At 58.0% G+C, this 22,202-nt stretch overlaps 4 protein-coding genes and 2 non-coding genes across 6 annotated transcripts; 1 reads left to right on the top strand and 5 right to left on the bottom strand.

Moving 5' to 3' along the window:
• Window positions 1-608: 608 nt before the first annotated feature.
• Window positions 609-6,506, bottom strand: LCAT (lecithin-cholesterol acyltransferase). Its single transcript, XM_058813646.1, has 6 exons — window positions 6,289-6,506; window positions 3,875-4,031; window positions 3,284-3,399; window positions 2,846-2,941; window positions 2,534-2,758; window positions 609-1,731 (listed from the first exon to the last, which is right to left on the bottom strand). Exons 1-6 carry the CDS (start codon window positions 6,437-6,439, stop codon window positions 1,109-1,111), a joined length of 1,368 nt encoding a protein of 455 aa, XP_058669629.1. The 5' UTR covers window positions 6,440-6,506; the 3' UTR covers window positions 609-1,108.
• Window positions 6,507-7,837: 1,331 nt separating this feature from the next.
• TRNAK-UUU (transfer RNA lysine (anticodon UUU)) lies at window positions 7,838-7,910 on the top strand. Its single transcript has one exon. It is a non-coding gene; the product is annotated as a tRNA-Lys (tRNA).
• Window positions 7,911-9,825: 1,915 nt separating this feature from the next.
• On the bottom strand, window positions 9,826-9,897 carry TRNAH-GUG (transfer RNA histidin (anticodon GUG)). The gene has a single exon. It is a non-coding gene; the product is annotated as a tRNA-His (tRNA).
• Window positions 9,898-11,408: 1,511 nt separating this feature from the next.
• Window positions 11,409-13,748, bottom strand: LOC131563574 (C-signal-like). Its single transcript, XM_058813673.1, has 6 exons — window positions 13,532-13,748; window positions 13,125-13,176; window positions 12,735-12,922; window positions 12,271-12,429; window positions 11,803-11,925; window positions 11,409-11,585 (listed from the first exon to the last, which is right to left on the bottom strand). Exons 1-6 carry the CDS (start codon window positions 13,676-13,678, stop codon window positions 11,472-11,474), a joined length of 783 nt encoding a protein of 260 aa, XP_058669656.1. The 5' UTR covers window positions 13,679-13,748; the 3' UTR covers window positions 11,409-11,471.
• Window positions 13,749-15,150: 1,402 nt separating this feature from the next.
• Window positions 15,151-17,357, bottom strand: LOC131563285 (C-signal-like). Its single transcript, XM_058813250.1, has 6 exons — window positions 17,126-17,357; window positions 16,719-16,770; window positions 16,329-16,516; window positions 15,865-16,023; window positions 15,652-15,771; window positions 15,151-15,356 (listed from the first exon to the last, which is right to left on the bottom strand). Exons 1-6 carry the CDS (start codon window positions 17,270-17,272, stop codon window positions 15,243-15,245), a joined length of 780 nt encoding a protein of 259 aa, XP_058669233.1. The 5' UTR covers window positions 17,273-17,357; the 3' UTR covers window positions 15,151-15,242.
• Window positions 17,358-18,741: 1,384 nt separating this feature from the next.
• LOC131563284 (C-signal-like) lies at window positions 18,742-21,228 on the bottom strand. Its single transcript, XM_058813249.1, has 6 exons — window positions 20,680-21,228; window positions 20,271-20,322; window positions 19,920-20,107; window positions 19,456-19,614; window positions 19,243-19,362; window positions 18,742-18,947 (listed from the first exon to the last, which is right to left on the bottom strand). Exons 1-6 carry the CDS (start codon window positions 20,824-20,826, stop codon window positions 18,834-18,836), a joined length of 780 nt encoding a protein of 259 aa, XP_058669232.1. The 5' UTR covers window positions 20,827-21,228; the 3' UTR covers window positions 18,742-18,833.
• Between the last annotated feature and the right edge of the window lie 974 nt (window positions 21,229-22,202).

Below are 22,202 nucleotides of genomic sequence, written 5' to 3'. Positions count from 1 at the left end.
GAGGAGCGCAGAGGGAGAGCCCCGCCCCTCGCGCTGCGCTCCGCGCCGCGGGATCGGGGCGGGCACGGCAGCGCCGCCAGCCCCGGGAGCGGCCCCGACCCCAGACCCAGCCCCGGCAGTATCGCCAGGCCCGGAGGCACAGCCGGTTCCGGTTGCACTGCTTGTCCCGCCTGCATTGCTGCCTCGGCTGCTGTGTCACCACATCTGTATTGCCACCCCTGTCTGCATCCCCACCCTGTTTGCATCTCCAGCCTTGGCTGCATCGCCACCCCAGGTTGTGTCACCAACCCCAGCTGCATCGCCAGTCCCAGTTGCATTTCCAAGGCCAGTTATGTTTCCATCCCAGTAGCTCTCCCAGCACCAGTTGCATCATGCTCCAGTAGAACCACCAACCCTGGTTATGTCACCAACCCCAACCACATTGTCACCCACGTGATGTTGCCAGCCCTGGTCACATCACCAACCCCATTAGCCTTGTGGTTTTTCCCAAAGCCCTGTCTCCTGGAGTGCCTGCAGGCAGCAAGCACCTCACGTTCTGGTTATGGCTGGCTTCACCATCCGGCTCTGAAGGACAAGGCAGGCTCAGCATATAGAAGCAAAGTGTGTTTATTATTTTGTAAATCTGCTGATTTCGAGCTGGTCTTGCCCAAGGAGCCTAGCTCGCTGCTCTGTAAGCCACACCTACTGTGCTACCCCCATGCTACCTCTGTGACCACCTGGCAAGTCAGAGCCTGCTCTTCTTAAATGAGTTGCTCTGTCCCAAGTGAGCAGAAGCTACAGCACCACAGGTCCACAGCCTCTAAAGTGCCTAAAAATGGGTTGCTAGCGACAAGGGCTCGTGCGTACGCTGGAATTCACAAGTATGATGTTAATGAGCTGGCAGCATGGTTAATTATCCACCCGCTGGTGGGAAGTGACAAGCCTCTGAAGTAAAATTAATCACCATTCCCGAAAGAAGAACCAATCAGTGTGGAAGTGGGTGCCAGCCCATCCACCCGAGCTGTTGGTCTTGCTCACTTTCCTCCAAACTCAGCTCCAAGTCCTTTGCTCCCCTGCACGGCAGTTTGTGGCGCCGGCCAACACGGAGGGAAGCTGGCCCTCCCTCCTTTCAGTTCTTTTTAGGCTCCTTCTGCACCTTGTGTTCACGGAGCATCTTCCCCAACTTCCCAGCCTCTGGGCTGGATCTCACCTGCCCTGGCTCCCCCTGCTCCTCCTTGCTCCCCAGCAGGATTTCGTTGATGTAGCTGAGGGTCAGGTTGCTGAAGATCATGTTGAAGTGGTGGGCACCTCGCAGCTCCTGCACGAACACCTTCTGCTCCTGCTGCTCCCGCCACCGCTTGCACAGCTCCAAGCTGCGTGTGCTGACACTGTCATCCCCGTCACCATAAATTATATCCACGGGGTCCTCATAGGGGAAACGCTCATCATAAATGTAAGTCTCTGCCGTGGGGAAGCCCGTGCCATAGAGGCAGTACGTGTCCACCCCAGGAGGGGGCAAATCCTTCAGCAGGTCCTTCATGTCCTCCCACATGTACCAGCCATCCTCCAGGTTGACGTCGGTGAAGAAGCGCTGGTAGTCGCGGTAGGTGTAGTTGTAGGAGGGAGTGGAGATGAAGACGTGGCTCTCGGGCCAGGCCAGGGTGGTGGGGAACATCCAGGGGCTGGTGGTGGTCATGCGCTGCTCCTCACGGAGCTTGATGTTGGACATGAGCGGGATGCCCTGCTCGTCACCTGCGGGACACGCGAGGGCTCGTCACCAATGGCACCACAATGTCCCCACACAGACTTTGGAGCCATCACAAATGGCACCACAATGTCCCCACACAGACTTTGGAGCCTTTGGAGAACTGGGCTGGGATCAGAGCTCCCCACAGTGACTCACCACTGTCCCCTGCCCTTCTCCAGCTCAGCTCTTCCCCTGCCCATCACCATCATCCTCACCTTACTCCCCTGCCTGCAGATATCAAGAACAGCCTTTCAAACTCTTCTCTCCACATCTCTAGCTGCTCAGAGGGCCTGACTGGAGACAAACCTGGATGTGTGATGGCACAGACCAACCTAGCCCTGAACATTCCCTCCAACGCTGGCACCACCACTCCTGCCTGCAGGGACAGGAGCAAGCAGTAGTAAATGGCCAACTTGCATGTTTCCTTCAAGCCTTGATATTTTTTGGTGTGTCTGGAGTCCTAAGACCATGGAATGACCGCAGTTGACCTTAAAAATATCTCTGACTCTTGTGGTAACAGAGAAAAATATTAACAGGTGACTTAAGGGTGATGCAAGGGGCCAGATGTTAAAACCTTCAAGCACATGATTTTTAATCTCATGCAGTTTTGGACTTGTGACTTGTAGATATCCTGGGCTGTCAGCATTAGGCAAGTGACTGTGGCTTTCTGGGCTGCAAAGAAGCTAAACAGGAACTGAGTCCCCCATCTCTTTCATCATTCTGCCCTTTCCCTGCCCACTACCACCCCTCCATTTCTGCAGGAGGGAAAGAAAACAAGGAGGTGTCTGCACACGAGGAGTCACCCACCGGATGCCAGGATACGCAGGGGCTTGACAGAGCCTCCCCATGGGGCACCCAGGGAAATGAAGCCCCCAATGTACTGATCCTTCCAGGCTTGTGTCTGCTGCAGCAGGAAGTAGAGGACGTGCAGGTTGCCCATGCTGTGTGCAATGAGGAACACGGGTCTCTGGTACTCGTCGTGCATCTCCTCGATCAGCGCCTTCAGGTTCTGGAAGTACTCGGGCTGCTGCTCTGTGGGCAAGAGGGGAGCACGATGGCATGAGGGTCATCCTGCTTCCCTCTGAGCATGGGGGACATGGCCACAACGCCCAGACTTACGGGGTCCAACCCTCCAGTCGTAGGGAGCCGCCCGAACCGTCTTGTCCCTCACGTAGCCGTTGTTGACCAGGTTCTGCACCATGGTGTGCAGGTAGCCTGTGGGCAGAGGCAACAAGTGGCAATTAGGTCTGTAGTCTTCTCTGGTCAAGCTTTTTCCATTCTGGCCCTGGTCATGGTCAGAATGTTCCCTGGTCAGCGCTGTAGCTCAGTGCCTCCAGCCAGATGTGACTCCGTGCATCCCATTGGGTCCTGGGGTCAAGGATGGGGTGCTCCCTGCCAGCACCCCACTGGAGTGTGTGTGTCCCCCGGGCTAACGTCCCTCAGTCCCAGGGCCCTGGGCTCTCTGCAGGACCCGTCCCTGCTGGAGATACAGGGACACCTCCCCATTTGCAGGGAGCACGTGGGACCCCCAGACACCCTGGCCTCTCCTCCTCTCACCTGCCAGCTTGCTCTGATCCAGGTATTCCACAGAATAGGTCTTGCCAAAGCCAGGAACTCGGATGTGCACCCCTGGGGCATTGGACATTTTCCGAGAGGTTCGGTTGTACACCACTCTGTGGGGACAGGACAGGGGGTGACAGAAGAGCCATGTCCCCATGGAGAACACAGGGCTGGGGTGGAGAGCACTGGGTAGGGCTTGGACCTGGCTGTTTCCAAGCCTTGTGTGGATGTGAGGTGCACTGGAGCCCAGCCAGAGTCCCTTCTGCTCTCCTGGCATCCTGGGACAGGAGGCTCTGATGGAACCAGCTGCCATAGCCCCCTGACCCTGCAGCTCTGGGCATGTGGCAGCATCTCCAGTGGGTGCTCAGGATGGTCTGGCTGGGCTTGAGCACACGGCAGGGACTTGGGACAGGAACAGACAGAGCAGTAGCCACCTACAGCCACTCACTTGTGTTCCCAAACAATCCCGTGGTCCTCCCATTTTTTTTTTTTTGTGTGTGCCAAATCGTGGCCAGGGGGAGGAGAGGGGAGGGAGATCCTTGGTAGGTCATTTCCCCAGGGAGCTCCCGTGGTAGAGTTGGATTGTACCTGGTGTTATCGATCCAGCAGTCAACTCCCACTGGCAGGAAGGTGTTGAGGTTGAGCCAGATGGTGAAATAATCCTCTGTTTTACGGTAGCACATCCAGTTCACCACATCTGGCTTGTCCAGCTTGGCTTCCAGCTGGTTCCCAAGACACCCAGGCACTGGAGGCACCACAGAGGGAGAGCAGAGCCAGTGACAAACCCCATCCCACTGACGCTGGGGGCTGCCCAAGCTGGTGCTTACCCCACCCCAGGCAGTGCTCCCCTGGGGCTGCCTGGGGATGGCTGGGCACCTGCTGGAGCAGCATCCCTGGAGAACAACCTGCTCTGCACAGGAGAGAGGGTGCTTGAGCTGAGTTGCTGGGTGAGCATGAAAACAGTGCTGAAATGCATCCTTGGCAACCCCTGGAGCTGCATTTCCCTGGGGTGACCCCCAGAGCTGTCACCCTTGGCTCAGACACACGAGTTCCCAGCAGCACAAAGCATCCTGGATTGCTCCCCCTCCTCCCTGGATGGGTTCCCACCTTCCTCTTCTCACTGCAGCCTGGGGGAAGAAATTCGTGCTGCCCATTCCTAAAGCAGTCCTGACACCTTGTCTGGGGGCAGTGGTCAGTTCAGGGGTGCAGAGGGAGAGTTTCCTGAACTTTAAACTCTCCATACAGACTGGACACATACAGGCAGGACACCCATCCTGCTGCTGCCCTGAGAGCTGTGCTGGGATCAGAATCCATGGAGAGCTTTCCCTGCTGTGTGCAGGGGCCCAGAGCCAGCTCCTGGTGCCAGCACTGACTGTGAGGGTGAGGACAAGAGGTGAATGACTGCAGGGGACAGTGAACCTGCTGGAATGGGAGCACCGGGTGACAAATCCCAAGGCCCCAGCAGGTCCAAGGACTTGCCTGTAGTACACAGCAGGGGCTGGTGTGGACCTTCAGTGCCTCAAGCCATGCAAGAGGGGAAGGAGACGCAGCAGTTTCCTTCCTCAACCTGCCTCACAGCTCCTCCATGCCTGGGGCACATCCCTAGGGGTGCAGGGAGGGTCTAATCCTGTCTTCAAAGCACCTGGGTGGGGACCAGACAGGCGTAGGGGAGCCCTGGTAGGGAGTGGGCAGAGGGGATGGCCAGCAAGAGGAGCAGGACCACGAGCTGCTCTGACAGCTCCTGAAGGTGCACAGCCAGGAGCCCCCTGCCCCTGGCACACAGCTCTGAGCTCTGCCTCCCCTCCCAGAGGACATTAGGTAATTATTAAGGGAGTTGTGTGAGGCCGCAGGGGTTATCAGTGGTCCCAAGGGCACTGGGGGTTTCTGGGACTCCCGGCCCAGGGGGATGGGTTGGCTCTGGATGCTGAGGGGAAGGAGAGGCAGCCAAGTGGCACAAGGGGCATCTGGGCGTGGGACACGGCCCAGGGATGGCACTGGGTGGCACAAGGGGCATCTGAGTCTGGCTGGGCATGGGACACAGCCTGGGGCTGGCACTGGGGACAAAAGGAGATGCTCCAACTGCCACAGGTAACCCTGAGAAGAGGCACCTGGTGACAGTGAGCTGGGTCTTCTGGCCACCCCAGCACATGGAGGCCTGTGTCCCCTGATGCCCCTGGGAAGAGAATTTACAGGGTCAGCCCTTGGCATTGCAGTGGGGAGGGATCTTCTGCTTTTTCTCTTCTCTTTTTTTCTAAGGGGAAACTCATCATGATTCAAGAAAAAGGAGGAAAACCCCGACTCTGCTCAGCAGAGTTTTCATGGCAAAATCTGAGCTCAAGTGCCTGGTGATGGCACAGGAAGGCAGAACCATGCAGCACTGAGGCACCAGCTGGTGGTGGCTTCTTCCACCTCCCTGAGATGATGCCCCCACATCTCCTTTAATCTCCCTGTGCCCCTGTTCCTGCTGGCTTGCCCCCAGTCAGAGCTGGCATTGGGTGGGATGTGAGCTGGATCCTCTTTTGCAGCAGCAGAGGATGACTTTGCCATCTCCGGGGAGCGGGAGCAGACACAGGATGGGGTGGGCTTCAGGGAAGGGAGAGGTGGTGGATCCTGTTTGGGAAGTGGCACAAGAGGCTGTGCTGCAGCCCCAGTCCCTCTGCCAGCAGAGTTCCCCAGACACAAACAAGCCCTAGAACACTCTGTGGGCCAGGTGTTCTGAGACATTGTTCAGAGACCCATTTCCTTTCTGGGGTGCCCGGTCTATCCCCTCAGCTCCAACAGGCTCCACCTGGGCATGGCCAGCCCGGTGAATGGGAGGGGACTGAGGAGCTGTGTGACACCCTCGCTTGGTGGCTCCAATCCAGACAGCCAAGACCCATCACAGCCCAACCCCAGTGAGCCAGCAGTGGCACAGGACCCGACCCAGCCCTGTCTGCTTGGGGGCTGCAGGGCAGCCCGAGCTCCCACCAGACCCGGAGGTCCTCGCGCCGGCACCGCCTTACCGAGAACCACGGGCGGTGTGCTGTTGGTCGGGGGAGCCTCTGGGGTGGTGGTGGGTGGGAAGAGGACATTGAAGAGCCAGAACTGCACCGTGGGCTGCAGGAACAGCGAGAGCAGCAGCAGCAGCAGAGCCCCGGCGCCGCCGCTCCCCATGGCCGGGATCCTCCGCACGGCTCCGGGCCAAAGCGCCGTCTACGATCGCAGCGCGGGTCCAGCCAAGAGGCACCCGGGCTGCAGGGGAGGGGAGAGCCAGGAGGGGCTGGCCGTGAGGAGGAGGAGGGACGGGGAGGGACGAAGGACTGACCTCATGGACGAGCCATGGCCTGTCAGAACCAGCCCAGCAGCGCCAGGGGGGTCTGAGAGCCTCGGGAGCCCAGCCCAGGGGTGCTGCGGGTTCAGCGGCTTCCCGGGGCCTCCGCGTCCCTTTGCCACGTTCTGGAGACGTGGCTGCCACGGTCTTGCCCCTGTGTGGTTCTCTAGGGGTAATGCCTCACAGCTGCTCCCTCCCTGCCCCTCTGCTCTCCTCCTGCCCTGGCAGGGGATGATGATGCTGGTGCTGCCGGTGTGGCCAGATGGCCCCAGGTGTCTGGGAGAAGATAGAGGGGTTGGGATGGGAAAAGACAAATCTGGGCAGCTCCTTGTGCCACACGGCAGTGCCATATTCCCCAGTGCCATGCTGGGCACTGCCCCGGCCCTGTATCCACTGGAAGGCTCCCTCTGTGGCAGTCCCAGCTGGGGGAAGCCCCTGCAGCTTCAGCTGCCCTGGGTACGGGATCTGGCTGGGAGGGACCTTAAAGTTCATCTCATTTCAAACCCCTGCCATGAGCAGGGACACCTCCCACTAGACCAGGGTGTTCCAAGTCCCATCCAAAGTGGCCTTGAACACTTCAAGGGATGGGGCAAAAGCATATTCTCCTGCTGAAGGGAAGATTGCTGAAAGGAAGATGCCTTCTTGCTCCCAGGAAGTGTGAGGTGAGACAGCGTGCTGATGGGCACTGGTGGTGGGATGGCAAGCAGGGTGGGTTCCCTATGGAGCAAAGGGGTCCCCTCCTGAAGAATGGGGAGGAAGGGCAGTAGAACGTGTGGGATGGCACCTGCAGGTGCCCCCCCGGGCTCTGTGTCCCGGTGACCGAACCCGCAGCCCCCCCTCCCTCCCGCTTCACCGCGGCTCCTGCGGAAGCGCCGCCGGGGCTCGGGTTGGAGCCGCGGCCGCTGCAGCCGCAGCCGAGCCCGGAGCCCGGCTCGGCCCCGCCGCCGCTGCTGCTCTGCCCCGGCGGGGCCCTCCCGCCTCCCTCGGGAGCGGCGGAGGCTCCGGAGCCGCTCCCGCAGCATCCGCTCCTGTCCTGCTGCGCATCCCCAGGGCGAGCCCTGAGCCCGCTCAGCGCCCAGCGAGATCCCAGAGCCCGGGTGTTGGTCTGGCCCGCGCTGGCAGCCTCGCTGGGCGGTGTGGGAGTGGGGAACGCCAGAGTGGGTCCCCACATTGTCCCTGCGGTGCTGAGGAAAGCGGGGTCCCCCCCAGCTGTCACAGGCCACCCAGGACCTCGAATGTGAGCCTGGATAGCTCAGTTGGGAGAGCATCAGACTTTTAATCTGAGGGTCCAGGGTTCAAGCCCCTGTTCAGGCGATGCCTTTATACTTTAGGAGCCGTGGGGCAGGAAAGGCGCCTCTTCCGCTCGGAGCGGTCCTACCCGGGGCCAGTGATGCAGGGAGCATCGCAGGGGATTGTGGTTTCCATTAGTGAAGGGCGCTCGGGTGCCGCAGGTGACTTCAGGCAGAGTTCCTAAAGTTCGGGTTCCTGCTGGCAGCTGTTTTTTTCTGCGTGACAACCTCAGTGAAGATACTGAAGGGGCAGCAGCATCTCTCCTGGGAGGGAAGCCAGGCTCCGTTCAGTGGTGCTCAGTGCCAGAGGCCATGGGCATGCACTGGAACACAGGAGGCTCCAGCTGAACCCTGGTAGTGTCAGGAGAACCTTTTCACTGGAGGGTGATGAGTGGAAGTTTCTCAGCAGAGCCCTGCATCACTTTAAGGGAATACAGTTCAAGTGAGAGCAGAGGCTGCAGTGACCTGTGGGGCCACCACACTGCCTCAGCCAAGCCCTGGACTGCCCTGGAGGTGTACAGACACTTCAGGATATTTTTGCAAAATAGAAGCTCTTTTAACGGAAAATCAAACAATTTTGTATTAAAAATACCCCCTGTCCTATGTAAAATTTTTTAATGTTTTTCAACCTGAACATACATCAGTTGTTCAAGCATAGTAAATTATTTTTCAGGTAAGTTTAGTGGCCTTACACCTCACACTGTCTTTCTGTGGAAAAAAAAATAAAAGAAGAATGAGAAGTTATGTATTTCCTTGTGTTTCTGCTGCTCAGCTGGGTAAAAGTGGGGCAGGCACTGCTGATGCTAATGGGCAGCTTCTCCAGATGTTTGCCTTCTCTTCCTCCTGTCCTATCTTTAGAACAGAAAAAAATGGTTTTTTTAACCTTCCCTAACTGAAGAGATATGTGTATTCAATAAATGAACATTGGAGGAATGTGAAGTCATGTAAGTAAATGCCCTATAAACTGTAAATCCTAAAAGTAAATGTGCAATGGTTTTTTTCCCCCCTTCATTTCTTGTTCTGGATAAGATACAAAAGAAAATAAATCTATTTTGTGCTAGAAAAAAATCCCACCCTTTCCTTTTGCCAAGCACCAGCGCTGCAGACCCCTGAGCCCCTCTGCCAGAGTGCTGCAGCCTCCTGCTGCTCTCAGATGTCCCCAGGATGAGCCGAGTCCCGCTGCTGGGGTGGCACCTTCCCTGTGCCACCCCTTTGTCACTCGTCCTCTGAAAGCCGCCGGCCAGAGCGAGTTCTGCGCGGCTGTCAGGAGAGGGCACCAGGCCCAAGCAAACGGGGTGACTCCATCGAGGCTCCAAAGGGTAAAGGCAACACTCGGAGAGGCTTCCCCAGGCTGAGGCATCTCCTGGTGCTCCCAGAGATCTCCATCTGCTTCTTGGTGCCCGTGAGACCTCGAGTTCCCAGACCTGCAGCGTGTCAGGGTCACCCCTCAGCTCTGGGTGGGTTTTGCCTCTGCTGTGAAAGCGTCCCTGGAGGTCCTGCAACCAAAGTCCTGCTGCCCTGGAGCGGGGAGTGCCAGAGCAGGACTTTAATCTGGTTATCTGCCCTCTGCTGTGGCAGGTCCTTCATGCCCGGGGGGCCAGGAGCTGAGCAAGTTCTGCCTCCCACCTCCTCTCACTCTGCAGGGCCCCCGCAGCACCTTCTGGTCCTCTTTCTGCAAAACTCTGAGGAAGTGGAACGTTGGGCAAATTCCCCTAAATTCTCAAGTTTGCCTGAAAAATGGAGAAGCTGGAGTACTTTCCCAGAAGTGTCACTGCAGCCTCACTGGTGACACCCTGCATAGTGACTGCAGGTCGGGAAATCATGGTTGGAATGAGTCTGGCCACTCTCGGACCACCCAAACTTGTGATCCCCTCCGAGGGCTTGACATCTTTTCAAATCCCTCGGAGCTGCCTCCCTCCCTCCCGGCTGGGGACAAAAGTTGCTGTGACTCGGATTCGAACCGAGGTTGCTGCGGCCACAACGCAGAGTACTGACCACTATACGATCACAGCACAGGGACCCTGCCACCCGCCGGCTCCGTGACATTGTGGGAGCGCCGTGGGGACTGTCAGCGCACTGTCCCTTCCCCTGGTACCCCCACCCAGCACCGCGGGGACTGTCCCCGAGCACTGTCCCCTCCGCTGGCACCACCACCCAGCACAGCGGGGCCAGCAAATCCTGTTTAACTGAGGATGCTACAGATGGATTTGGCAGTGTGGAACGGGGCCCTGAGCTGTGCAGAGCACCGGCAGTGCTGGGGTGGCACCAGGACATGACACTGCTGCAAGAGGCCTCAGGCAGTGGGGCCACCATCCTATAATACAGCCAAGTTAGGGTTATAATAATTTCAGTGACACAAGAGGCGAGGAATTAATGAATTAATTTTAGCATCCTGTATGATACGACAAATTTGAGGGAACTCAGTTAAAAATGCAGCAAATGGCACAATGATCTCCATGGGGAGCTGAGTGGTGCTGTGGGGAGGATACTGTCAGGGAGGTCTGGGTAACCCAGAGTGTCCCTGATCCCCATCATCCACCATCCCCAGGGTCCCACTGCCACCTCCTGCCTGATCATGATACTTCTCTGTGTTTGCTCCCCAATTTTGTGCCTTGAGAATTGTACTTTGGTCAGTCCAGAGCTGCATTTGCTGCTCCTGGCCCTGGTGCAGCTTGGCTTTAGTGCTGGTGGTGAAGAAAGGACTCTGTGGGGGTGAGAGCTCCCTGCTCCACATCCAAGGCAGCCCACAGCCCATGGGAACCATCCCACTGCTCCTCCCCACCCCTCCATGCGCCACAGGACACACAGTGGGGGATCCCCAGGGTCCCCACGGACCCCGAGGCCCCTTGTGCCCATCTGGTCCCACACCCCACACCATCAGCCCCATGGTGAGTCCCAGAGGACCTGTGGGCACCTCTGGTCATCACTGGAGCCTCCAGTGCCACGTGTGCCCCATGGAAATGTACACAACACCAAGAGCCAATCCTGCCTCCACACACCAGCTCACAGCAGGGAGCAGAGCTGCCAAGGAGAGAGGTGCAGATAGGATTTAACAGGAACACAGAATAGGTTCCCATCCCTGAGAGGGCTCAAGACCGCACTTGAGATTTCCCATTTGAGGCCATGGTCTTCATGAGTGTGTTTTGACTACCTTGATCCCCAGCAGGGCATCAAGTTTTGTCTTCCTGACCTATGTGGTAGTGGAACTGACGATCAGCAGGGCCCTGCTTGCACTTTGAACAGGAAAATGAGAAAGGAATCACTGGGAGGAGTGCCTGAGTCATTGTAAGGTTGTGCTGCCACTCTGAGGGAGACCTCTGGGATGGGCCGAGGGACAAATTACTATCAGGACGGTGTCTGGGTCCCCAGTTAGACAAGAACGAATGCTCAGACCAACCCAGATCAATGATATGCAGAAATAACTGAGAGGAACTCTCAAAGCACCAGTGAGGATTCTCAGTTAATAGCAGATCAAGGGAAGAAGGCTCACAGTGCTAATTGTTTGTGAAAACTCATTTACTAAGGGACAGGTAAAACATGGTGCAGGCAGCAAAGGTCCTCACAGTCGGAATCCAGAATCAGCATCTCACCAGGGCACGACCTTCCCTTCCCAGTCCAGGAAGGCCCCAGTCTCCTTCTCAGAGATGGAGGACAGCACCTTCAGCATCCCTTGCACGCTGTCATCCACTGTCAGGGGAGGCTGTGGGGCCGAGAGAGAAACAGCTCTGTGCTCAGGGGTCTGCCCTGAAACACATCATTGCTTGGGGCCAGAAGCATTCCCAGTCCTCATCACCCTCCCTCCCATGCCTCCAGGGTATGCGCCCAAAAGTTCTCACACAGCCCAGCATGAGACCCCAGCAAATTCTGCATTTCAAAATGATGAGGCTCTCCCTGACCATGCACAGGAGATCCCTTACCTTGAATGATCCTCCTCCACCCCCCATATCAGTTTGCACCCATCCGGGGTGGAAAGTGACGCAGAGGATGCCGTGCTCCTTGTACGCCAGGGACTGGCACTTGCTCAGCATGTTCAGAGCAGCCTGAGGGGAGACAATGAGGGACGGTGGTGGCAGGGGAAGGGGGGCTGCAAAGGGAACATGTGCACACCCCACAGCTAGGGCAGGGGGGCCACTTCCCAGGATACAAGATGCTCCCTCACTATCCCTTTGTGGATGCCCAGCCTAGATGAAGTCCCACTATATCATGTCCGTCTGAGGTGGGACCCAGCACCAGGCACATAACTGAGATGTGATGGGCACCCAGGGACTGGCAGGACCTCAGTCACAGCATAGAGAGGGGCACAGACTGATGGGGAGGTTGCAAGGCAGTGTAATCATTTAGAGGGGAAAATGTCTGAGCCCATTCCCAGCAAAATCTGGCAGTACCTTGCTGCAGCGGTACGAGACAACTTGTCCAAACTCCCACACAAACATGGTGTCAATGGAGCCGGCAATGCTGGATATGTTGACAATGGCAGCCTTGCTGCAGCTCAGCCCTGAGCCTGGGCTCCCCTGGGCAGCCTTCTTCAGCAAGGGCAGAAATGCCTACGAGGAGACAGAGGGGACAGGAGCACACATGGACACAGTACAGGGCAGGGGAGAAGCTCCTTCCACAGTGGGCAACATGGACACCAGCACTGGGGGGCATCCTCCCTACTCTTCCCTGCCAGGCTCCAGCTCATGAGCTCCAGCCCATGGCTCCACAAGCTTCTCATTAACTGAGAGCCCATCAGGGCACCAGAGCTGTGACAGGAGACCCTCCCACTGGCCCTTCACTCCCTCTGTAATGTCCAGCTTGCACACATGGGAAGGGATCCTTCTGGAGCTGTGCTGTAGTGCTGGGGACTCACCTGGCCCATCAGCAGGGGTCCAACCGTGTTGGTGGTGTAAACCTGTATCATATCCTCTGGTGTTTCATTATCGAGGGAGCATGGCTTTGCAATTCCAGCATTGTTGATGAGGAGGTTGAGCCCAGAGCCCCCCAGGTGCTCCCCAACCTTGGCTGCAGCTGCCTTGATGCTGGTGGGGTCAGAGACTTCTGCAGAGCCAACACAGGGAGGTCAGAGCCTGTGTCCCCGTGCTGGAGTCCCCTCTGTCCCCCCAGAGGTGGCAGTGCCCGATGGCCCTGCAGGCACCAGCCCATGGCACAGCTCCCTCACAGCACGGGGCTCCCAGGGTGTGCCCAGCCTGGGCACTCGCCAGAGGAGCTGGGGCAAAGGATCCGCACTTGGGGCACCTACCGAGCGGGATGATGATGATGTTGGGGTGCTTGGAGGCCAAATTCTGTAACTCCTGAAAGACAGGGCACTGTGTAGGCATGGAGAGGCTGGAGGGGCTGTGCAGAGGCTCAGCTGTTCCCAGCTAAAACCCACATTGCTCTGGCTCCATCCCTGCACTACCATTACCCACACTATGCTCCAGCTGCCCTGAACCCAAAGGATGGGGAGTTCTCCATGACCAAGTAGCACTGTTCCCTCCATGCATCCCATGCACAGCTGCTCCCATGTTGTCTCAGCCCAGCTGCCCTGTGCCACACGTGCCCAGCTGAAGCTCCTGCCCCTTGCAAGCACCATCCCTGTTCCAATCTCCCCCTGGCGCTGAGTGCCCCCATCCCTCAGCACAGCCCCTGCCTCCTGCCCAGCCTCACCTGTGCTCGCTGTCCCTTGGGGTCCCGACAGCCTGCAAAGATCCACTGAGGTGGGTTTGGCATCCTCAGGAAATGCTGGACAAACCCCAGGCCGATGCCTCGGTTGGCCCCAGTCACCAGAACGGAGCGGACGTGGAGCCCGGCCATGCTGCTTGTCCTCCTCTGCTCCAGCTCTCACTGTTTGCTCTGCTCTCTCATAGTTCCTTTTAGCTTTTTCCAGACACCCCACCCACTCAGGGTTTACACCAACCCTTGGATCCAGGAGGACCAACTGCACCTGCCCTCCAAACTCCAGGCCATTGATCCCGGCTGGGAGCCAGGCCTTGTTTCCAAAGGGCAAAAACTCTTGGCGGTCTCATGCAAAATTCTGTTGTCCTTGGGAAACCTAGGGCCATAAACCGGGAGAGGTTTATGTTGTGGCTGAGAAGGGAAGGATCAGCATGTGGGAAGCTCCAGGGCTAACATGGGCTTGACACCTTCACAAGAAGGGCTTCCTGCATCAGACCCACACAGCACGGGGAACAGGCTGATCTCACCCCCGGCCCTGCTCCCCTGGGCCAGGACATTCCTCACACGGCCACGAGCAGACACTCTCTGCCTTGAGCTGGCCTCCTCCAAGCCACTGCCCATTCCCTGATGGTCAAGTGAAACAACACTCCCATGCAGGGAAGCACACCAAGAGGATCCAGTCTCCTGGCAGAAGGATGGGCACCTGCATGGCCAGCACATCACTAGCTGCTGGCCTTGAACTCCAGCAAGACACAAACTGCAGGCTTGCCGCATCTCATGCAGCATCTGTGTCCTTGTAACAGGAATTTCTGCCAGTCCTGGAGCAGACAGCCAAGGCAAGGAGGGTCTGAGCTGCAGCAAGGCTGCTGTCATCAACATCTCCTCCAAGCTGGGCTCCATCGGGCGGTGCCTCCACGTGCCACAGGCCCCCATGTACCCGTACCGGGCCAGCAAGGTGAGCTGCCAGGGAGGTGCTGGACATGCTGTCCCAGGCACGGTGCCCATGCAGGGGAGGGAGCCCCCAGGTCACCCCCTGCCCCAGCCACCCATCCCCTGCCTGGTTCTCCCAGGTGGAAGCACAGAGACTGGGACAGCAGCAGCCAGGGCTGAGCCTTCCAGGAGGGTCGTTCAGGTGCTTTGTCCCAGGACTGAGTCCCATTTGTCATCTCCACAGACATTTTGTGGCTATGAAATGTCTTCTCTCCTGGCCACCCACTCCTTGGGTTGTGCTGGCAGGGCTGTGCCTCTTCCAGGCTGCCTAGGACGTGGAGATGAAGTGTTTGGGTGTGGAGCTTCCAGAAGAGAAGGGCTTGGGAAGCAAGTTCTGTCTCCTTTCCAACCCACCTGTGCTCCCTCTGTACCCCTCACTCTGTAAACTCTGGCAGCTGATGTCTCTCTGCTCTGTCTCCACAATCAGTCTCCCCTCCAGTGCCTCCTGGAGGGGAGGTCTCCAGAGGGCACTCACGGTGCCATGGGAGCTGCTGGCTGGAACTCATGGGGGTGCCAGTGACAGCCCTGGGCTGGGGCAGCTCTGGGCACCACCAATCCCCAGGGCAGGAGTGGGATATCTGGAAAGGGGCACCCCATGAGCTGGCACTGCACAACAGAGCTGGGGGTCTCAGCAGGAGTTTATTGAGGATGTGGGGAAGGTGGGAGCAATGCCAAAGGGACATCATGGCTGCCAGGATCCTGCAGTGGTGTCTCACCAGGGGATGACATTCCCTTCCCAGTCCAGGAAGGTGCCGGTGTCCTTCTCAGAGAGGGAGGAGAGGACCTTCAGCATCCCTTGCACGCTGTCATCCACTGTCACGGGGGGCTGTGGGGCACAGGGCGAGATGCAGCCCATGCCCAAGGCCTGGCTGGGAGCCCTGGAGCAGCTGGAGCCAGGGGAAAGAGCTGCTCCAGGGCAAAGGGAAAGCTGAAAACCCCAGGGAGAGGGACTGAGACAAGAACTGAGGGGATGGGGACACCCAGCACGCAGGACAGGGGGAGCTGCTCCAGCAGGGATTGGGCAGGCAGGGAAGTCACGGGCAGGGGCTCAGGACAGCAACTCCCAACCATGCAAAATCAGCCCAGGAGCTCTGATGGACCCGCCCCGGGGGAATTCCTACCGCGTGTCCGACAGCGCTGCCCATGTCGGTTTGCACCCAGCCGGGGTGGAGAGCGACACAGAGGATGCCGTGCTCCTTGTACGCCAGGGACTGGCACTTGCTCAGCATGTTCAGAGCAGCCTGAGGGGAGACAATGAGGGACGGTGGTGGCAGGGGAAGGGGGGCTGCAAGGGGACCCGCAGCCGTGCAGGGAAAGCAAAGCTGTGACAGTACCTTGCTGCAGCGGTAGGAAACAATTTGTTTCAACTCCCAAGCAAAGGTAGAAGCGATAGAGCCGGCACTGCTGGACATGTTGACGATGGCAGCCTTGCTGCAGCTCAGCCCTGAGCCTGGGCTCCCCTGGGCAGCCTTCTTCAGCAAGGGGAGAAACGCCTACGAGGAGACAGAGGGGACAGGAGCACACATGGACACAGCACAGGGCAGGGGAGAAGCTCCTTCCACAGTGGCCAACACGGACACCAGCACTGGGGGGCATCCTCCGTCCTCTTCCCTGCCAGGCTCCAGATCCTGAGCTCCAGCCCATGGCTCCACAAGCTTCTCATTAACTGAGAGCCCATCAGGGCACCAGAGCTGTGACAGGAGACCCTCCCACTGGCCCTTCACTCCCTCTGTAATGTCCAGCTTGCACACATGGGAAGGGATCCTTCTGGAGCTGTGCTGTAGTGCTGGGGACTCACGTGGCCCATCAGCAGGGGTCCAACCGTGTTGGTGGTGTAAGTCTCAGTCATGTCCTGCAGCATCTCATTATCAAGGGACTTTGCCTTCAAAACTCCAGCATTGTTGATGAGGAGGTTGAGCCCAGAGCCCCCCAGGTGCTCCCCAACCTTGGCTGCAGCTGCCTTGATGCTGGTGGGGTCAGAGACTTCTGCAGAGCCAACACAGGGAGGTCAGAGCCTGTGTCCCCGTGCTGGAGTCCCCTCTGTCCCCCCAGAGGTGGCAGTGCCTGATGGCCCTGCAGGCACCAGCCCATGGCACAGCTCCCTCACAGCACGGGGCTCCCAGGGTGTGCCCAGCCTGGGCACTCGCCAGAGGAGCTGGGGCAAAGGATCTGCACTCGGGGCACCTACCGAGCGGGATGATGATGATGTTGGGGTGCTTGGAGGCCAAATTCTGTAACTCCTGAAAGAGAGGGCACTGTGTAGGCATGGAGAGGCTGGAGGGGCTGTGCAGAGGCTCAGCTGTTCCCAGCTAAAACCCACATTGCTCTGACTCCATCCCTGCACTACCATTACCCACACTATGCTCCAGCTGCCCTGAACCCAAAGGATGGGGAGTTCTCCATGACCAAGTAGCACTGTTCCCTCCATGCATCCCATGCACAGCTGCTCCCATGTTGTCTCAGCCCAGCTGCCCTGTGCCACACGTGCCCAGCTGAAGCTCCTGCCCCTTGCAAGCACCATCCCTGTTCCAATCTCCCCCTGGCGCTGAGTGCCCCCATCCCTCAGCACAGCCCCTGCCTCCTGCCCAGCCTCACCTGTGCTCGCTGTCCCTTGGGGTCCCGACAGCCTGCAAAGATCCACTGAGGTGGGTTTGGCATCCTCAGGAAATGCTGGACAAACCCCAGGCCGATGCCTCGGTTGGCCCCAGTCACCAGAACGGAGCGGACGTGGAGCCCGGCCATGCTGCTTGTCCTCCTCTGCTCCAGCTCTCACTGTTTGCTCTGCTCTCTCATAGTTCCTTTTAGCTTTTTCCAGACACCCCACCCACTCAGGGTTTACACCAACCCTTGGATCCAGGAGGACCAACTGCACCTGCCCTCCAAACTCCAGGCCATTGATCCCGGCTGGGAGCCAGGCCTTGTTTCCAAAGGGCAAAAACTCTTGGCGGTCTCATGCAAAATTCTGTTGTCCTTGGGAAACCTAGGGCCATAAACCGGGAGAGGTTTATGTTGTGGCTGAGAAGGGAAGGATCAGCATGTGGGAAGCTCCAGGGCTAACATGGGCTTGACACCTTCACAAGAAGGGCTTCCTGCATCAGACCCACACAGCACGGGGAACAGGCTGATCTCACCCCCGGCCCTGCTCCCCTGGGCCAGGACATTCCTCACACGGCCACGAGCAGACACTCTCTGCCTTGAGCTGGCCTCCTCCAAGCCACTGCCCATTCCCTGATGGTCAAGTGAAACAACACTCCCATGCAGGGAAGCACACCAAGAGGATCCAGTCTCCTGGCAGAAGGATGGGCACCTGCATGGCCAGCACATCACTAGCTGCTGGCCTTGAACTCCAGCAAGACACAAACTGCAGGCTTGCCGCATCTCATGCAGCATCTGTGTCCTTGTAACAGGAATTTCTGCCAGTCCTGGAGCAGACAGCCAAGGCAAGGAGGGTCTGAGCTGCAGCAAGGCTGCTGTCATCAACATCTCCTCCAAGCTGGGCTCCATCGGGCGGTGCCTCCACGTGCCACAGGCCCCCATGTACCCGTACCGGGCCAGCAAGGTGAGCTGCCAGGGAGGTGCTGGAGATGTCCCAGGCACGGTGCCCATGCAGGGGAGGGAGCCCCCAGGTCACCCCCTGCCCCAGCCACCCATCCCCTGCCTGGTTCTCCCAGGTGGAAGCACAGAGACTGGGACAGCAGCAGCCAGGACTGAGCCTTCCAGGAGGGTCGTTCAGGTGCTTTGTCCCAGGACTGAGTCCCATTTGTCATCTCCACAGACATTTTGTGGCTATGAAATGTCTCCTCTCCTGGCCACCCACTCCTTGGGTTGTGCTGGCAGGGCTGTGCCTCTTCCAGGCTGCCTAGGACGTGGGGATGAAGTGTTTGGGTGTGGAGCTTCCAGAAGAGAAGGGCTTGGGAAGCAAGTTCTGTCTCCTTTCCAACCCACCTGTGCTCCCTCTGTACCCCTCACTCTGTAAACTCTGGCAGCTGATGTCTCTCTGCTCTGTCTCCACAATAAGTCTCCCCTCCAGTGCCTCCTGGAGGGGAGGTCTCCAGAGGGCACTCACGGTGCCATGGGAGCTGCTGGCTGGAACTCATGGGGGTGCCAGTGACAGCCCTGGGCTGGGGCAGCTCTGGGCACCACCAATCCCCAGGGCAGGAGTGGGATATCTGGAAAGGGGCACCCCATGAGCTGGCACTGCACAACAGAGCTGGGGGTCTCAGCAGGAGTTTATTGAGGATGTGGGGAAGGTGGGAGCAATGCCAAAGGGACATCATGGCTGCCAGGATCCTGCAGTGGTGTCTCACCAGGGGATGACATTCCCTTCCCAGTCCAGGAAGGTGCCAGTGTCCTTCTCAGAGAGGGAGGAGAGGACCTTCAGCATCCCTTGCACGCTGTCATCCACTGTCACGGGGGGCTGTGGGGCACAGGGCGAGATGCAGCCCATGCCCAAGGCCTGGCTGAGGGCCCTGGAGCAGCTGGAGCCAGGGGAAAGAGCTGCTCCAGGGCAAAGGGAAAGCTGAAAACCCCAGGGGGAGGGACTGAGACAAGAACTGAGGAGATGGGGACACCCAGCACGCAGGACAGGGGGAGCTGCTCCAGCAGGGATTGGGCAGGCAGGGAAGTCACGGGCAGGGGCTCAGGACAGCAACTCCCAACCATGCAAAATCAGCCCAGGAGCTGTAATGGACCCGCCCCGGAGGAATTCCTACCACGCCTCCGGCAGAGCTGCCCAAGTCGGTTTGCACCCAGCCGGGGTGGAGAGCGACACAGAGGATGCCGTGCTCCTTGTACGCCAGGGACTGGCACTTGCTCAGCATGTTCAGAGCAGCCTGAGGGGAGACAATGAGGGACGGTGGTGGCAGGGGAAGGGGGGCTGCAAGGGGACCCGCAGCCGTGCAGGGAAAGCAAAGCTGTGACAGTACCTTGCTGCAGCGGTACGAGGTGACTTGCATCAACTCCCAAGCAAAGGCAGAGGCGATGGAGCCACCAATGCTGGATATGTTGAGGATGGCAGCCTTGCTGCAGCTCAGCCCTGAGCCTGGGCTCCCCTGGGCAGCTTTCTTCAGTAAGGGCAGAAATGCCTACGAGGAGACAGAGGGGACAGGAGCACACATGGACACAGCACAGGGCAGGGGAGAAGCTCCTTCCACAGTGGCCAACATGGACACCAGCACTGGGGGGCATCCTCCCTCCTCTTCCCTGCCGGGCTGCAGCTCCTGAGCTCCAGCCCATGGCTGCCTGAGCTTCTCATTAACTGAGAGCCCATCAGGGCACCAGAGCTGTGACAGGAGCCCCTCCCACTGGCCCTTCACTCCCTCTGTTATGTTCAGTTTAAGTACATGGGAAGGGATCCTTCTGGAGCTGTGCTGTAGTGCTGGGCACTCACCTGGCCCATCAGCAGGGGTCCAACCGTGTTGGTGGTGTAAGTCTCAGTCATGTCCTCCAGTGTTTCAGCCTCAAGCATCTTAGGCTTGACCATTCCAGCATTGTTGATGAGGAGCTTGAGCCCTGAGCCCCCCAGGCGCTCCTCAACCTTGGTTGCAGCTGCCTTGATGCTGGCTGGGTTGGCAATTTCTGCAGAGCCAATACACTGGAGCTCAGCAACCCTGTGGTGGTTTGGGGTCCCCTGTGTCCCCCAAAGGATGTGCCCCCCCAAGACTGCCTCCTGTGTGAAGCTCCCAGGGCTGCAATATGTGCCCAAGCATTCAGCAGAGGAACTGGGCAAGAGGGAACCTACCAAGAGTGATGATGACCAGGTTGGGATGTTTGGATGCCAAATTCTGTAGGTCCTGCAAGAGGGGTCATGACATTGGTACCAAGAGGCTGGAACAGCATTGCCAAGGCTCACCCTGCTAAGCCAGCCAAAACCTGTGTCCCTCCAGCTCCATCCTTGCACCACCAAGTGCCCAGCACCCTGCTCCAGCTGCCCTGATCCTGATACAGGGGGAACACCCCACAGCTCCTGCACACACCACGTATCCCTTCCCCTCCATGCACAGCTGCTCCCATGTTGTCTCAGCCCAGCTGCCCTGTGCCACACATGCCCAGCTGAAGCTCCAGCCCCTTGCAAGCACCATCCCTGTTCCAATCTCCCCCTGGCACCGAGTGCCCCCATCCCTCAGCCCCTGCCTCCTGCCCAGCCTCACCTGTGCTCCCTGTCCCTTGGGGTCCCGACAGGTTGCAAAAATCCACTGAGGTGGTTTTGGCATCCTCAGGAAATGCTGGACAAACCCCAGGCCGATGCCCCGGTTGGCCCCAGTCACCAGAACGGAGCTGACACAAAGCTCTGCCATGCTGCTTCTCTCTTCACTCCAGCTCTCACTGTTTACTCAGCTCTCTAGTATTTCCTTTTAGCATGTCCCACCCCACCCACTCACAGCTTGCTCTAATGGTGGCTTCTCTCTGGGAGGAGCAACTGCTCCAGCTCTTTGAGCTCCAGGACATATGTCCTGGCTGGGGACCAATCCTTGTTACCTAACAGCAAAATCACTTGGTTTTTCCAGGAAAATTAGGCATTCCTTTCAGAAAACCTGATGCCATAAGCCAGGTGGGGCTGTTGTGGGTGAAGAGGGAGAGAGCAGCATGTGGGTTGCTGTGGGAAGCTCCATGGCTCAGGTGGGCTTGACACGTTCACGAGCATCCTGTGGGCTTGATGGTCTTTGCACATTGTACCAAGCTGCGCCTCAGGTGACCCTGAGCAAATGTTCTCTGCCTTGTTCCTCCTTCTTCCAAGACAATAACCTCTCCCTCATTGTGGAGCCAAAGACCTGTGGAGTGGGAGAGCAAACCCAGCGTGGTGTCCTGGCAGAAAGGTGGGGACATGGCACAGCACCATGCTGCAGGTCATGCACCCCATCCCTTGGGGTGCTGTCCTAAGCTGAGCTGTCCCTTTGATCAGAGCCACAGAGGACTCAGGCACCTGGGATATTTACCTGCAATGGAAATGCCCTGCTCAAAGCCTATTCTCCACCTCAGCTATTGCCATGAGGCACTGACTGTTCTGTGCTACCACCAGTGGAGCCCAGTGCTGGTCAGTACCTCAAGTGATGCATTACAAGATCGCCAGGGTGGATCAAGTGTGTGTGTACACCATGTGCTCCTGTCCCACTGTAAGTGAAGACCCACTCCCAGAAACCTCTTGCCACCCCTTGTCCTCCTACGTTGAGTCCCAGAGGCCTTGCACAGGCTGCTCACATGACATCTTGTGCCCCAGAATACCTTGGCAGCAGGATTAACAGAACAGCTTCCTTCCAGTGGCAATGCCAAGGGTGTCTCCATGCTCTGGCAGCAGCTGATTTCCTCCTGCCCACTCCAGCCTGTTTTCTGAGCCTCTCCTTAAGTTTAATGCAATTAATTTTTTTTTTTCCATTTTGTTTCCTTGGTTAATTAGATCTCTGTCTACTTTTTGAATTTTCCATATTGGGTTGAGACACTTCTTTTCCCTTGTGAATTCCTACCACTTACCAGCACTACAAAGCTTTGGGCCTTTCAGTATCTCAGACTGATCTCTCACTGAGGATCTCCCACATGGCTGGACTGGCATTCAGGCTCCATAGATCATTTCAGTATTTCCTTTTCAATGACTACAGACCTCAACTACACTTGCCAACAGATGCACCAGAGCTCAAATCCTCCAGACTTCCATGGTTTTCTTCCTCTAGGTGGTGGA

Source organism: Ammospiza caudacuta, chromosome 13 (assembly GCF_027887145.1).
Source record: "Ammospiza caudacuta isolate bAmmCau1 chromosome 13, bAmmCau1.pri, whole genome shotgun sequence".
NCBI lineage: Eukaryota > Metazoa > Chordata > Aves > Passeriformes > Passerellidae > Ammospiza > Ammospiza caudacuta.
The sequence above is the reverse complement of the archived record's forward strand: the minus strand, read 5'-3'. Positions and strand labels throughout refer to the sequence as shown.